General features: G+C 48.7%; 1 protein-coding gene across 1 annotated transcript in view; it reads right to left on the bottom strand.

Annotated features, from left to right (window-relative positions):
• Positions 1-15,669, bottom strand: part of MAP3K11 (mitogen-activated protein kinase kinase kinase 11) — a 32,318-nt gene extending 16,649 nt beyond the window's left edge. The window contains exon 1 of the mRNA XM_083715470.1: positions 12,774-15,669. Coding sequence (XP_083571596.1) covers positions 12,774-13,467 — 694 coding nt within the window. The 5' untranslated portion in view covers positions 13,468-15,669. The remainder of the gene's footprint in view (positions 1-12,773) is intronic.
• Between the last annotated feature and the right edge of the window lie 925 nt (positions 15,670-16,594).

The following is a 16,594-nucleotide window of genomic DNA, read 5'->3' as shown; positions in this document are numbered from 1 at the left end:
ACTCTTCAAAGTGGGGAGATGAAAGAATTTTGCTCAGTACAGTGGTGAATTTTCCAGATTGAACTCATACTTCTCTCCTGCTGCTACAAGTGTGTTTTCAATTTCCCACTGGATTCCAATGGCTTTGGGTCTTATTTTCAAGTTGCTAGTCCTCATATTTAAGGCTCTCTACCCCACCTGTTTGATGCTCCAAGATCAACGCTAGAGCCCTGGGACCAGTCATCAGAAACTACTGCCTGACTGTCAGGAATGCAACATGCCAGAGCTGGAAAAAGCACATGTAATTCCTGGTCCGTTTTTTTAACCTCTATTTGAGATGGTAGTGATTCCCCCTAAAGATCTATGCAACTTGAGATCCAGGAGCCAGAAGGAGCATCTAGATGTTTGTGGTCATCACCAACATAGGAGGGGCAGTGGAATCCTAGAGCTGGAAGGGATCCTAACGGTCATCTAGCCCAACCCCTTGCCCAGGGCAAGAATCTTCCACTGACAGCATCCCTGACAGTCTCTAGTTATTCACCTTCAGTGAAGGAGAGCCCACCGCCTCCCAAGGCTGCCTGTTCTGCCTCCAGACAACTCTTGCTTATCAGGATGTTTCCCCAGAACAGTTTGGGGGCACACACAGAATAGGAGACGACAAATCTTAGGAACCAATAATCACACTGAGTGTGCACAGGTTTGTTTCGTTTTATTAAGAGCAGGCATTTTGGGGGATGACGAGGGAGGGGGATCAGGCCTATGTTGGTCAGGGATCTAGACAGTGGCATGTGGTAGGGAGAGGGTTGTTGAACCTTTTCCTTCTTCTGTGCCTGGACTCTGATAAATATCACCGCACTGAACGCTGCTCTTTGCCCAGGAGGGAAACGTGTACAACAACTTCCATGTGTATATGTTCACCATGGCAAGAGAGGAGGGTTGACGCAGCTCCCTTTGTGATGTGGTCCCGATTCGGCTTCCTTACCCCCACCTTTTAAAAGCAGGTACATTAAATGTGATCGTGCATTTAACAATGTGCAGCTTGCCTGTTAAAAAGCTGCTGCCTGTTCTGAGTGGCTGCCAGACAGAGATAAATGTCCAGCTCTCAAAAAGGATGCTCTCAAAAACCCTAACTGGAGATGCCAGGGATTGAAATGGCAACTTTTTGTATGCCAAGTAGATGTCTTCCCATTGAGCCAGGCGTGCCAACTTGAGTAAAATATTTGTGGGAGGGCAGGTAAGCCCACCCCCCCCCCATAATCAATCACATATTGGGGCTCACCCACACCATTTGAATGGCAATGGCCATCAACTTTGGGGGGCTTGGCCCCCTCAAATACTTTAGTGGGGGAGGGCGAAGGGACTTTGGCCCCTAGCAGCTGAAACACTCTTCCTTCCCTCCTCCTTGCAGATACATACAGGCAAAAGCCCTTTGTAAACGTCCACCAAGACTTAGGTCCATTTCACAACAGTCGTACCTTGGAAGTCGAATGGAATCTGTTCCGGAAGTCCATTTGACTTCCAAAACATTGGAGAACCAAGGTGCAGCTTCTGATTGGGTGCAGGAAGCTCCTGCAGCCAATCGGAAGCTGCAACGGACGTTCGGCTTCCAAATAACATTCGCAAACCAGAACAATCACTTCCGGGTTTGCGGAGTTCGGGATCCAAAACGTTTGCCTTGCAAGGCGTTCGACTTCTGAGGTACGACTGTATTTTGGTTATGAATAAACCAAATAATCCCTAATGCTACTTGAAACAGAGCTGCCTTGCCATACCTTTCTGATCTGACATATTTGGAATTGTGATCTATCTGCCTTACCTAACGCATAAGCGGATTAGTGTCTCATGTCTGACAGATGCTGCAGAGCATTATAAATACAAACACCACCACCCAATAAACAGAAGAAAGCAAGCCTGTCTCCTTAATCCAGCTGTACGAGCACAGGATACGGTGACCCAAGACTGCACTCTGCACGTCATCAGAGGCACTGCTGTTACCGTTTTGTACCTCCCAGATCCTGGGAAATGGTTATGGGTGTCTCCCTCTGAGAGACCCAAAAGGACTCCCTGCCCCCCACGTTCCTTTAGTACCAGTTGGGAACATCGGTCCCTCTCAGCCCTGGTCCTTAACTACGGCCCACAAGCCCTTTCCGCAGCTCTGGCTGCGAGGCAATCCCAGCCCCGCCATTCTGGCTGGGCTTTGGCCTCATGACCCGTAGGCGACTCAAGCATTTCCCTGGGACGCTGCGTCACTGAGCGCCCCATTGTGTGTGGTGCTGGCAGGAGAATCGGTCCATTGTTCCGTTGGGCTGTAGGGAAGGGGCTCCCCTGACAGAAGTACCCCAAGAAGGCACCCTCCCCGCCCCCAACAGCTGCTGCTGCTGCTCTGAGGCCTAGACGTTTTTCCCTTCCCCAGTCAGCCAGGACAGAGAGGAAGCCTGAGCGAGAGCGAGCAGGAAGCCACTGGGGAGGAAGTGAAGGGACCAGAACTCTGCCACAACCACTGGGCCATTGTTTAAGAGAGGCTGGAGAACAACTCTCTCTCTCTCCCTCCCTCCCTCCCTCCTCTGCCTTGAAAGAACACCCTACGCAAGGAAAGCCCTCTTTAAAACAACGCCACACCCTCCACCGACATCCACAGCCTTCCTAGAGATCCCGGAGGGAGGTCTGCTTACCAGCACCGCCACACAAACACACACAACTTATTAAGTCGCCTTTTCTTCCTCCGTACCCACCCAAATCGCTTTGGTCTGTGGAACTGGTGCCGATTCAGGTGCCACGTAACACTGATTCCACATTTGTAAACAATCCATCTTTTAGCGTGGCAGCACCCACACTTCAGACCTTCCAAGTGGCCCTGTTTTCCAGGGACAGTCCCGGATTTACAGAAGCTGTCCCGATTTCTGATTTGACCCCAGAATGTCCCGCTTTTCCTTAGGATGTCCCTATTTTCATTGGAGAAACGTTGGAGGGTATGGAGTTATGCAAAAACAAAACAAAACCCAAACCAAGGAGATAAGTAACTATACAACCTTTCAAAGACTTCTGAAGGGAGCCCTGTGTAGGGAAGTTTTTAAATATTTTATTATGTTTTTATATAAGTTGGAAGCTGCCCAGTGTACTCTAATGCTTTAAATGTACGGTGTAAATATTGTTCGGGAGGCCACTAGGTTAATTCTACCTACGAATTAACCAGCACACTACTTTGTGTTCATGGGCGGCCCACTGAGTTTTTACTTGGCAGCATAAAGAACTAGAAATTTGTCTCTTCTCCCCTCAAAAAGGCAAGGTTCTCAAGGTACTGCAATATCAGTTTTAACTGATTTTAATACTCTGGAACATCATTGTGAAGGGCAGGTAATAAATACATCTAGGGTTGTCGTCAACAATTATGTTTTCCTCAGGGTAGACCCATGGGAATAAATGGTCCTAAGCTAGTTATAGCTATGGATTTCATTGGATCATAGAATCATGGAATCATAGAATTGTAGTGTGGAAGGAATTCCAAGGGTCATTCTAGTCCAACCCCCAGCAATGCAGGAATCTCAGCTATAACATCCATGAGAGATGGCCATCCAACCTCTGCTTAAAAACCTCCAAGGAAGCAGAGTTCACAACCTCCTGATAGGTCTACTCAGAATAAGACTGAGATGGAAACCAACCTTGAACAATATTATTAGTAAGTAATGTTATTAGCAAGTATAATACAAGGGGAGTTCTTGGGGCAGCTACAGAGTGAATTGCCCTTCCCTCCTCAACTAGTACACACACAGAGAAACACTTATGCCTTAGCTGGTTGGTCTGCAACAGAGGAGCAAAGCCTTAGAACATAAGGAGGATATATATGTTACACAGAAATCATCTTGCCTCTCACACGGACGTTCAGTCACATGCACATAAACAACCTCAGGGTCCCTACTTGTGATTCTACTGCCAAGAACTGCTGCTTTACATACGAGAGAGTTCCCATGGTGATTATTGCACAATTGGTACGCGGGGATTTTCTGCTCGTGATTTCACAACTCTCTGGCCTCCCCAACTGTCTGGGAGTTCTGGCTCACAATTCCAGGACAGGAGAGAGAACAGGCAGAACTGAGATCCTCACCTTGGTGCGGGGGTGGGGTGAGTGGGAGTGCAGAACAACCGTGCCAGCACCACAAGAGGAGTGGTAAGATCTTCAAAGGCACACCAGCGACAGCAGCTGCCGCCACCAATTCAAAAGTTGACACCTAAGTTGAGAAGCCCCACACAGACTCCTCACCGGAGTGCGCAGGCAGGTACAGTGTTGTGGTTAGTGTGTCAGACTAGGAACTGGGAGATCAGGGTTCAAATCCCCACTTGGCCGTGGAGATCCCTGGGTGACATTGGACCTACCTCATAGGCTTGTTAGGGTGATTAAATGAGGAAGGGGAGATTTATGTACGTCACCCTGAGTTCCTGAGAGAGAAAGGTGGGGTGGAAATGCAATGCAATAAAATTTTAAAATGTCGGATCTCAGGTCTCACAGCCATGGTGGAGATGGTGGGGTCCACTTCTCGCAGGCTGTGTGAGGCTGCTACCAGCCCCAGCATATATTTTCATTTCTTATTTGGAATATTTGCATCCCACTTTTTCTGCAAAGGGCCCTGGCAGTGGATTGGTTCACATGTCGCTTTCAACAATGGCTAAACTTAGCTATGGTTTGAAGATGAAAACACCGCCTATGTGTGCGGCTGAAATGAGCACTTTCCTCATTTCCTGCTTCTGCCGCCCTGCCAAGACTCGCCGTGTTAGAAACTCAAGTATATAAGCCAAATGACTCCTTAAACCAAGGTTGCAGTCGCCAAAAGAGAATGTCTAGTTGCCATTTTAGGGCAAGACGGCTCTAAAGTCTTCTTTTTCATGGACTCACTGTGACTGATTCTCAGTTAAACATCCGGCTACTTCAGCTGACAACCTTGAGCTAGCTTAAGAACTTTTGAGAACTTAAAGAAGAAAAGTCACTTGATCCAGAGACAGCCCGCATATCTATCGGCCTATTCCGACCTCTTTTTCTTAATGCTGACTGCTCCTGCTCAAGCTGCACAGGTAAAGCAATTTGGTTCCTGAAATTCATTCCAATTGTGAAGATAAAATGTATCTGATAAGAATTCTACAGGATGGGGTATTAGTGTGGGAAAACAGTCCAGATCCAATGATCCCCAGGTGGTAGAGATGTCAGGCGCCATCCTGGCACCCAGACACCTTCACTTGGTTGCGAGTGGTCGAAACCCAGGTGCAAAATGCGCCTGGCCCCTGGCTAATTTCGAACACTGTCAGCAACTACTCCCAACCTTAATGGGAAGTGGCAACACTCAGGATTGGAAGGGTAAGCTCCCCTTTCCACCTTCCGACTGCCAGCTCTCTCTATCTGTCTATCTCTTTCTACAACCCCCACCTTTCTTTGCCTGGCAGGTTGCCAGGGAATGAGCAGACTTCTCTTGCCAGAGGTCTGGACTGCTTTATTGAATAGGGCTTTCCTTCTCCCCTTCCATCATTGCTTCTGCTTCAGCTGTTCCTGCCTCCCACTCCCCACTTTTTCTCCTTCTCTCTCCCCCCCCCCCCAGCTACTGCCAACCGCATGATATTTGACTGAGGGCCACATGAAGCCAGGCCGAGGGCCGCAAGCTCCGCATCCCTGCTTTTAGGTCTCGTTGGCGGCTGTCCTCTGCCATCAGAAGTGCAGTGGGTGGTGATCGAGGAAAAGGCCTTCTCTGTGGTGGCAGCCTGGTTGTGAAAGGCTCTCCTTAAGGAAGCGTGGGTGAGGCCTACTCTGATTTGGCTTCTGCATGGGGCAAAGATGTGCTTTTAAAAACTACAACAACAGCTTTTAAGAATAATTTTATCTCCTGGCCTTGCTTTTCAGCTGCTTCATTAAATGGTGGTGCTTCTCTAACTCTTTTAATTGCATTTACGGTAAGACACCCTGGGAATTCACTGAAGGGGGTTGGAATTCCATCCAGCCCCTATAATATTGTGGTGTAAAGCTGAAAGTGCCACTTTGCTGGGTATAAAGAAACTCTCCTCTCTGTTAGCAAACTGGAGCACTGAAAACAGAGGTGAGGGCCAAGCCTTGGCTCAAACTGTGTTTATTATTATTATTATTATTATTATTATTATTATTAATTAAATTTGTACACTGCCCCACACCCATAGATCACAGGGCAGTTCACAACATACCATAGCAACTGCCCTCTCCCCAGTCAGCTCCTCAGGGCTTGCCATTAAGCCAAACCAACACATAGTTTTCATGCATTGATGAAGTCATCAATACATGAAAACTCTGTGTTGGTTTGGCTTAATGGCAAGCCCTGAGATCTACTGAAGATCCTTCGTGGAGCAAGGGGTTGCACAAGATGACCTCCACAAAGGATCTTTCGTGCAGCATGTTACAGTGACACAGCCCTGACCGACAGCCACTCAGGGATTTAACAGCCCCTGCAAAGGAGGGCCCACCTGCGACTCTCAAGGCAGCCTGGTTCTCTGTCGGACAGCTTATGCCACTAGGACCTTTCTCTTAATCTTTAGCCAAAACCTTCTTCCCTGCTGTTCCCAGACCTAGGGTTCTTCACCTAATCTTCCAAAACAACAGTTAGCAAGGCCACATTCATACATTTAGAGCACTATGATACCACTTTAAACCATGGGTAGGCAAACTAAGGCCCAGGGGATGGATCCGGCCCAATCGCCTTCTCAATCCGGCCTGCAGACGGTCCAGGATTCAGCGTGTTTTTACGTGAGTAGAATGTGTCCTTTTATTTAAAATGCATCTCTGGGTTATTTGTGGGGCATAGGAATTAGTTCATCCCCCCCAAATATAGTCTGGCCCCCCATAAGGTCTGAGGGGCAGTGGACCGGCCCCCTGCTGAAAAAGTATACTGGTCTCTGCTTTAAACAGTCATGGCTTCTCCCAAAGAATTCTGGGAGCTGAAGCTTGTTAAGGATGCTGAGAGTTGTTAGGAGACCCCTCTCTCCTTCCCAAAGCTACCATTTCTAGTGCTACCTGGGGAAAGAGATTGACTGTTAAACCACTCAGAAAACTGTAGCCCTGGGAGGGAAATAGAGGAATAAAAGCTCTCAGCACCCTTAACAAACGCGACTTCCCAGGAGTTTTTGGCACAGAAGTCACGACTATAAAGTAGTATTATAGTATGGTGCGAAGGTGGCCTGAGTCTGCTCTGTCTTCTGCATGACGGACAGCCTTTCAGATATTTAAAGAAGACTCTCATGCTGCTTTTAGATATTGCCAGATGGTTGAATACTGAGATGAGTGACAAATTTACACACACATACGCATAAGACCTGGAATAAAGAAGGGAGAACCTATAGACAAGCAACTGTTGTCCTTTGAGAGGAGTCGAAAAGAATTTGAAAGAGGGATCACTGCTTGGGGGGGTGTACCTACTCCTTCCACTTTCACCTGTGTTAAACAGGTTTGGCAAGTTTTTCCGTATTCCCCCCTTTGCCCACCCCCACAAAACTTGTTTGATCAGAAGTGACAGTAGGAAGAGATAAGTTTGCATATGTGTGTACATCACAGGAAGCGAAATCTCTCTCCCAAGCCACCTCCTACTGACTTAAAAACGACTGTCTACGTCAGAGCTTTCCAAATTCTGTGTCACGACACGTTATCATGCCGGCTGCAGTGTGGCCTAGAATGAGAGCTTGCTGGTAAAGCTGAATTACTGGTATGTGAGTAGAACTGAATTACTGTGTCATGAAATGATGCGTGTCTAAAAAGTGTGTCACCACCATGACAAGTTTGGAAAGCTCTGGTCTACGTTCTGTTACGGTAGCTTATATTTCTATAGAGAGGCAGATGGCCAGGTATTTTGAGCCTGTTAGGAGAGGCTATACCATAGCTGGCAACCTTCCCTTTTTTTGCGGGAAATTCCCTTATTCCAGCGCCGTTTCCCGCTGCTTCCTGCTGCTATCCCGGATTGTTAGATATCCCGTAGACTGTCCCTGGAACAGGTGAGGCTGCTGATCCCTTATTTTCAAATCTGAAAGTTGACAGCTATGGGCTATACTGTATGCTCTGAACAGGATGCCCTTCTGTCAAATTCCAGATGTTCCACATCCTCCTTTGGGTGTTTTTGCCAAGCTGGAATGTGTCATTGAACTCTGATCATGCTTCTTGATGGAGAATACAGTGCAATGTGTTGAGTGTGTGTAGAAACTAGCTGATTATACAATGGTAAAATTAACATTATTTTTGCTCCACCCACTTTTGCTGCTAGTCCTGCCTACAAGGGGAATGTGACCCCAGAAGCGAACATTGCTCATAGGCTGAAAATATTCCCTATCTTGTGCCCTAGTGGGATAGCTCAGTTGGTTAGAGCAGTGTTTTTCAACCACTGTTCCGCGGCACACTAGTGTGCCCCAAGATGTTGCCTAGTGTGCCGTGGGAAAAATTGAAAAATTCAAAAGATTAAAAAAAAATGTCAAATTTTCGCCCACTAGGCGGGCGCCGGACTGTGTCCACCCTATTTTCCATCTGTCCTGGGTGGGGATCAGATCGGATGGGATCGCATGAGAGCGGACAGGCAGTCCACTCTCATCCGATTCCCCATAGAGAGCAGCGGGGCTCTGACATCTCCCTCTCCGCAAACAGTGCGGAGACGGAGCTGTCATCTGCCGGCTCAGCGGGGATCAGCGGATCGATCCCCGCTGAGCAGAGAACGGTCCGCAACGTTTTTGTTTGCCATTACAGAAAAAAATATTAAACATTTTCTAATGGTGGTGTGCCTCGTGATTTTTTTCATAAAACAACTGTGCCTTTGCCCAAAAAAGGTTGAAAAACACTGGGTTAGAGCATGGTGCAGATAACGCCAAGGTTGCAGGTTTGATCCCCATATGGGGCAGCTGCATATTCCTAGGGTTGGACTAGACCAAGGGACAGCAAACCTTTTCAGCAAGGGGGCGGTCCACTGTCCCTCAGACCTTGTGTGGGGCTGGAATATATTTTTTTTTGGGGGGGGGAAATGAACGAATTCCTATGCCCCACAAATAACCCAGAGATGCATTTTAAATAAAAGCACACATTCTACTCATGTAAAAACACACTAATTCCTGGACTGTCCGCGGACCAGATTTAGAAGGCGACTGGGCCGGATTTTGCCTCCAGGCCTTAGTTTGCCTACCCATGGACTAGACCAGGCACATCCAACAGGTAGATTGTGATCTACCAGTAAATAAGTAGACGTTCTGTGGTAGATCACTGGTAGATCAGTGGCTCCCCCCAAAGAAGCTCAACAGCTTTGACCTGAACCCCCCCAAAATGGGGTAGATCACTGCCAGTTTTTAACTCTGTGAGTAGATCGCAGTCTCTTGGGAGTTGGCCACCCCTGGACTAGACAATCTTCAGGGTCCCTTCCGACTCTAGGTGAGGCCCCTGAGCCAGGAAGATCCGCGGGCCTAAAATATATGCATATACAGTGGTGCCCCGCAAGACGAACGCCTCGCAAGACGAAAAACCCGCTAGACGAAAGGGTTTTCCGTTTTGGAGGCGCTTCGCAAAACGAATTTCCCTATGGGGTTGCTTCGCAAGACGAAAAAAATCTTGCATCCCCCCGCGGCTTTTTTCGCCCTTTTCTTAAGCCGCTAAGCCGCTTATCAGCTGTTCCGCTGATAAGCCGCTTAACAGCTGATCGCTGGAAGCCGCTTGACAGCTGTAGCGCTAATCCGCTAAGCTGTCAATGGGCTTGCTCCGCAAGACGAAAAAACCGCTAGACGAAGAGAATCGCGGAACGAATTCTTTTCGTCTAGCGAGGCACCACTGTATCCCAGTTTGCAGCATTTTGTCACACTCAGGGTGACCAAGAAACGAGGAGGACAGTGCTCTGCACACAGGTGCAGGATGGATGCTTAACATCTACTCCCTTCCCAACTCTGCATCCAAAGGCAGCTCCCATTTAGTCCTATATTTGGAGGAATCCTGTTGCAGTGAACATTCCCTGCCATATACGGGCTTGTCCTCCTCTCACACCGTGCCTGACATAATGGTGGACATTTTGCAAACAGTAATAACTACAATTTAGGGAACAAATTGCTAGGTACTATTCCCGCAGCGTAAGAAGCAGAGCTGCCGGATTAAGAGCAAAGGCTCACCTCTTCCAGCGTGTCGTTCCCCATGGTAGCCAAACAGATGCTCCCCATTTCACCCAGAATTAAATTATTTAATACAGAATTAAATTCATTAACCCAGAGTTAAATTCATTAATCCAGAATTAAAACAACCCTGCAAGGCGTGATTCTCATATGACCGACAGAGGCAGGCAGTTGGGATGGGACTAAGAAAACAGCCATCATCCGATCAGCTATGAAACAGGAACCCTTCCACCAGTGCTCTGCCTGAAAGACGCGACATCTAGAGGACAATGTTCCTCTGAACATGTGCAGAGTGCCTTGCAACCAGCACAAGGGAGACGACTCTGGCCATCTGCCTATCTGCGATGGGGAGGTGCGGGCTTCTGCCACAGGAAGATTTTCTTTCAAACAGATCAAAGCAAGAGTTGCTTAGGGCGAGGGCTGCAATGGTATGGGACAAAATTCCCCCTCCTTGTCCCTGGTTTCCCCTCCCCAAATCTACAGCTGGAGGAAGCCCAGCGCCTGGAGAGAGAGAGGAAAAGGCTTCAAATCATCAGGCTCTTGTTTGCATGGAAAGAAAAACATTTATCTCGCCCTCACAAGAGGAAACGACAGTGTAGAGTTAGTTTCTGGGAGAGAGAGAGAGAGAGAGTTGCTGTCACTTCCTTCTAGCTTTGGGTCACTGAGGTCAACTCATTTGCTGTCTGGTGGCAAAACTCCGGGAGGAGAACAGTGAGAGGGTGGCAGATAGAACTTCATTTCCCAAACTGGACCTGCTAGTTCTCATGCCTGCCTCCACCTTAGTTCACCTCTTGACCTAAGGCAGGTGGGAGGGGGAAAATGTGTTTAACTGGCGGGGGAGGGAGGAGGAGAGTATTCTGGATGTGCTCAGAGGCACCCTCGCTTCTCATGTCCCAGAACTGAAAGAAGGTTCCAGGCCGGATTCTGGCTTAAAAGAAGGCTCCTTTCCCGTGCCTTCCAAAACCTTCCTGTCCACTGGGCAGCTTGCCCCTTCAGGGAGGGATGTAGCTCTGTGGTCAAGTGCCCACTTTGCACACAGTTGGTCCCAGGTTTAAACCCTCAACGTCTCCTGTTAGGCTGGGAGAGTCCCCTGGCTGAAATCTTGGGAGAGCAGCTGCCAGCTAGTGCAGATTCCTACGCTTCACGGGGTTGGACTAGATGACCCCTGGGGTGCCTTCCAAGTCTACAATTCTATGTTTCTATACTATACTGAGCTAGATAGATCGATGGTCTGACTTGCTATACAGCAGCTTCCTACATTCCTATTGCTGCATATACACCATACAAATAAAATCCCGGGAACTATAGTTTACCCCTCAAAGAGCAACAATTCTCAGCACCCTTAAATTACAGTACCCAGGATTCTCTAGGGGGAACAAGTGCTTCAAATTTACGGTGCATATTCCTTATCAATGGCTTCTTTTGAGAGTGCTGATTGCTCCCAGTACACCTGTTCCAGAAGTCACCTTTTCTTGCCTTCATTCAGCCCTCCCCCCCCCCCCGCATTTTTTTTTTTACACTTGAAACTCTAACAACATTTCAAATTTTAGCGCCACTGCTGAAAGGAAGGCTTTCTGTGGTTCCCACCCCCTGTGGGGCACAATCCCTAGCGGGAAGTTATATTTCTACACAATGGCACAAACCGCCTGCTAGATTGTGTACCCCAAAGCTAAAATAAATAAGGAAGGACATAGCTTAGGCCATGAAATTGATGCAATTTGGAATTGCAGTTTTGACATTTATTATCAAGGCTTAAGGAAGGAATGGGGAAGTTCTTCCCCGCATTAAGGTCGCATTCCTTCGTGGCCAATGCTCTAGGTGCTGCGTGCCGGGGTGGGAGGGGCCAGATGCGAAAGTAGGCAGAGCAATGCATGTGACACTCAGCTTTGTGCCGTAGGTTGCATTCTGGGCACATAAAAGCCAAAGGCAATTGCATGGCTCCCACTTCCCCCACATATTCCCATCCTGTACCCAGGCAAGCAAGACACCTTCACACAGTCCAAAGACAGGCAAACCAGGCAAAACGACTCAGCTATGGCACAGAGCAGGGCTGGTGAGGGCTATGGCCTTGGGTGAGCTTCAAGGGCCAGACAGAGGTCCTGGGGGCCGTATTTGGCCCCCAGGCCTAATGCTTCCTGTTCCTGGCTTCCTCGTTTTCTTAAATACTGCACTCAAATCTGCAAGCAGGGTGGTGCCTTGAGAATTGCCTATCACCTCTGTCGAGCTGCTGAGGCTTTCCTTGTTTCTGCACAACAGCAAACATTTGATTAAGAGGGGAGAGAGACAGAGCCTTTTCCAAAGTGGCACCCAGAAGATGCCATTCTCTCCCAGAAAGGTCTGCCTGGCCTCCTCCCTGTTCATCTTTAAGCTGGCATTTAAAAACGAGATTATTTCAACAGGAATGTTCTGAGTTAATTTTCCATGTTCCATTCTTATTTTCCCTTCTCGGTTGTTCTTCTTTTCATTATTGTCAGTTTACGGCTCGGTTACATTTTTTCACCTTTCGTTCCACTGTTCGATCTTAATATATCATTACGCGAGCAATTTCAAGCCGAAAGGCGGGGATGCACATTTTTGAAACGAACTAACCAACCAGCTTGATTTGTTCAGGCAAAATATATGCAAATATATCCAAATCCCTCACCACCAATCCCAACCCTCCTACTCACTGTTGTTGGATTTCAGGTCGCGATGAATGACGGGCACGATGGCTTCACAGTGCAGGTACTGCATCCCGTGAGCGATTTGCACGGCCCAGTTGATGAGGATGTGGGGTGGGATCCTGCGGCCAGCAAGCATGCGGCTGAGGGGACCCCCGGCCGCATATTCCATCACCAGGCACAAGTTGGGCTCGCGGAGGCAGACGGCTTTGAGGGCGATGATGTTGGGGTGCTGCAGCATGGCAAAGAGCCGGGCCTCTTGCCGTACTCTCTCTGACGTGGTGCTGATGTCCTCGTCCGGATCCTGGCGGGCAGCCTTGACCGCCACCAACTCCCCCTTCCAGCTGCCGCGGTACACCTTCCCAAAGCCACCGACTCCTATCACTTCCTCCAGCCTCAGGTCCCGGAAGTCGGCCTCAGGGGGGCTCTCGGGGCCCGCGTAGCCCCCCGTCTTGGGCGACACGTAATTGGAAGGGAAGATGCCCACTTGGTTGTTCACCTTGCCGGCCCACCAGCCTTCGTCCCCAGAGATGGCGGCATCCCACGAGAGCACCTCCACCAAGTCGCCTTTCCGCAGGGTCAACTCGTCGCTGCTGGCGGCTTCGTAGTCAAATAACGCCGTCCAGACGGGGTTGGCGTAGGCCGTGGTGCCCCCGCTCCGCGAACCTGGCCCCCAGGCCACTAGTGGGGCCTTCCGGAACATACTTCCCAGGGGCTCCTTGGAGTCCTCTGGGCCTCATTGGTCCAAGGCCCCCCACATCTAGGTCACTAACATTGCCTTCCTCGCCACTTCCCACGGGATCGAGACCATCCAGGGGGCCACAGGGGCGTTCAGCAGGGAAGTGGGGTGAACACTCCTGCCTGCCAAAACCCCCTTCCGTCGAGGAAGCAGGATCCAGCCCTTTGAGTTTATAGACTCCTCTCCACGAATCCGGGGTCAGAGGCTCTCCATCGCCCTCACCAGGGGTAGGAAGACCACCCCGTCTAGTCTCTCCCGCAGAGAACAGGGGGCCGCTCCCTACGGCCGGTTTCCTCCCAAGCGGGCGGGGAACTCGCTAGGGGGGCCCCGTCGAACCTGCCAACGCGATCCGATGTAGGCAATGGTGTTCGTCCCCCCGTCGTCCCCCCACCCTGGCGTCTTGCCTGCTCTTCTCCCAAGGCACCCTCCGTCCGAGGCTCTCCAAGCGGATCTGCGCCGCGATCAGCTTCCTTATCCAGTCCCGTCCGGTCCCTCCCCTCGAAGCTTCCAGGCGAAGCGGCGCCCGGCTCCACGGAAAGGACTCGCTCTCTAGCCCCGTTTCAAAGCCGGCGCTGGGACGGGTGGAGGGCAGACAGGCCCCCCCGTCACACAAGGAACTCGTCCCGTCGAGGAGGAAGCCCCGATGGCGCGCCTGCCTGGGCTTTGTACCTTCGCTGCGCTCGGTCCTGGGCAGAAGTGCCGGACGGAGCGAGGCGGGGAAGGCAGGGCAGGGGAGGGGTTTGAATTCCTCGGCCTGCCCCGGGGGAGGCGGGTCTCTCTCTCTCTCTCTCTCTCTCTCTCTCCCCCCCCCCCCCCGGGTGGAACAAAAGGCAAGGGTGCTTTCCAGCGAAGGGTCAGCTCCGGCCTCCAGAACGCGGGGGCTTTTGCTTTCCAGATCCGTGGGAGGAGATACATAAAACCATTGTCTCCCTTCCCAGGGGAGCAGCTTCGTTTGGTATAAAAAGGGGCGCGGGCAAGCTTTGGAGTCCAACAGCACTCTTGGGCTTTTTCTCTCTCTCCCGGAGCAGCGTTCTGTGAAAATCGAAACTCTGCGCTCTCCTGCAGCTCACGCCAATCAAAGGAAGACTTCTAAAGCCTCTGAACCTCCTCTGAGAGACCAGGTCCATAACTGACTCCTGAAGAAAATATATACAAGACGGGACATCCGGGGAGCATGGGGCACACTGAATACTGTGAGATAGATTATGGCAGGGATGGCCAACCTGTGCCCCCCGGGATGTTATTGGGTTTTATGGCTCTGCAGCGCCAATCATTGGTGATCATTGATACGATATGATACGATAATCTTTATTGCCATTGTCCCATACAGAACAACGAAATTGAATCTACACAAGACATTCAAAAACTAACAAGCCTGCTATCCCAGCTATCCCAACCTGGTTAGCCCCCTAAAAACTCTGGCTAGTTGGGGCTGATGGGAGTTATGAGTCCTCCAGCATCTGGAGATCGCAGGTTAACCACTCCTGGTTTGGTTCTCAACAGCCTTGAAATTAATAAATATGCATTATTTCTAAATAATTGGAATCTTTGCTGATAAGTGGACTGTATCAGAAACTGCAAGAAACCACGAGCATTATTAGACTCCCTAAGCCTAAGAGAACTGTGGGAACAAGACTTAGAGCCTGAAACTGACTATAAAGTTGACTATAAATTGTATTGTTTCACTGGTAATTCCTTAATTATTTTATACAATTTATTTGTGATGTTCAGTTACATGTTATGTTATTGTTATTGTTTGTACGTCACTTTGGGATTCATTTGAATGGAAAGCGGCGTAGAGATATAATAAATTGAATAAACCAAACCAAATCTGGAGCACAATACCATTCCAGTCTGTTGCATCCCAAATGAGAGAAAATTCATCCAAATTAATTCATAGACGGTACCTGGCTCCTCACAGTCTTAGCAGAATATCAAGTACTGATAGCCTACTATGCTGGAGAGGCTGCAGAGTCAATTTCCAAATTCCGTATGTTGTGGTCCTGTGAGAAGATACAGATATTATAGGGGAAAAAAATATTTTATGAAATGGGACTTACCATGGGTCAGAAACTAGACCGAAATTCCAGGATAGCATTGCTACCCATATTTGATGAGGGAAGTCAAAATATAAAACATTATGCTTGGGGTATTTCAATACCATCTGATATATGATTGGTATTGTTTGCTGTTGTTATTTCATTCTGTAATACTGTATATTACACACCCTGCCCCCTTTGTTATTTGCCTTTTTTCCAGTGCCTATCTATTTTTGTATATTACAAAAATTTGATAAAAAGTTAGGGGTGATTAAAAAATAAGGATATTAAAAATATTACTATCTGGAGTATTTCAGCCTGAAGGTAGCAAGATTTGAGCATGGGTGGGCAAACTGAGCTCCGGGGGCCGGATTTGGCCCAATCGCCTTCTCAATCCGACCCGCAGACGGTCCGGTAATCAGCATGTTTTTACATGAGTAGAATGTGTGCTTTTATTTAAAATGCATCTCTGGGTTATTCGTGGGGCATAGGAATTCGTTCATTTTTTTTTTTTCAAAATATAGTCCTGCCTCCCACAAGGTCTGAGGGACAGTGGACTGGCCCCCTGCTGAAAAGGTTTGCTGACCCCTGGATTTGAGAGACAACTTGCTATTTGAATGCTTCCAGCAAACTTGGGCAATTGTATTGATGGGGAAATAACACAAAAGGCAAAAAACGAACAAATTAAAAAAGACAGAAGAAAAGTTACAAGCAACATGGCATCTCTTTATTAAATACGTAGCACAAAAGCAACATCAATGGCAACCACTAGCCATGCATGACCTTCTGTGGAATCACATAAAGTGATACCACAGACCCCCAAAAAGAGGATTCCAGTCATAAGTAAAGAAGAACAGAGATTTAACCAATGGTTGTAGCTATATGTAACTTTTATGCTTATGTTTTGTTTAGGTAGGCTTGCCGTACGTCAGGTAAATTCCTGACATGTCCTGGTTTGGGGGTGTAAAAATGGCGTCGGGGGTGGGATCGGCAAAATGTCATGGAAAACCCAGATGTATGGCAACGCGATCAAAAAAGCAACGGAAACTTAA

This window comes from Podarcis gaigeae (assembly GCF_964106915.1).
Source record: "Podarcis gaigeae genome assembly, chromosome: 16".
Lineage (NCBI taxonomy): Eukaryota > Metazoa > Chordata > Lepidosauria > Squamata > Lacertidae > Podarcis > Podarcis gaigeae.
This window is presented reverse-complemented; position numbering and strand designations above follow the sequence as displayed.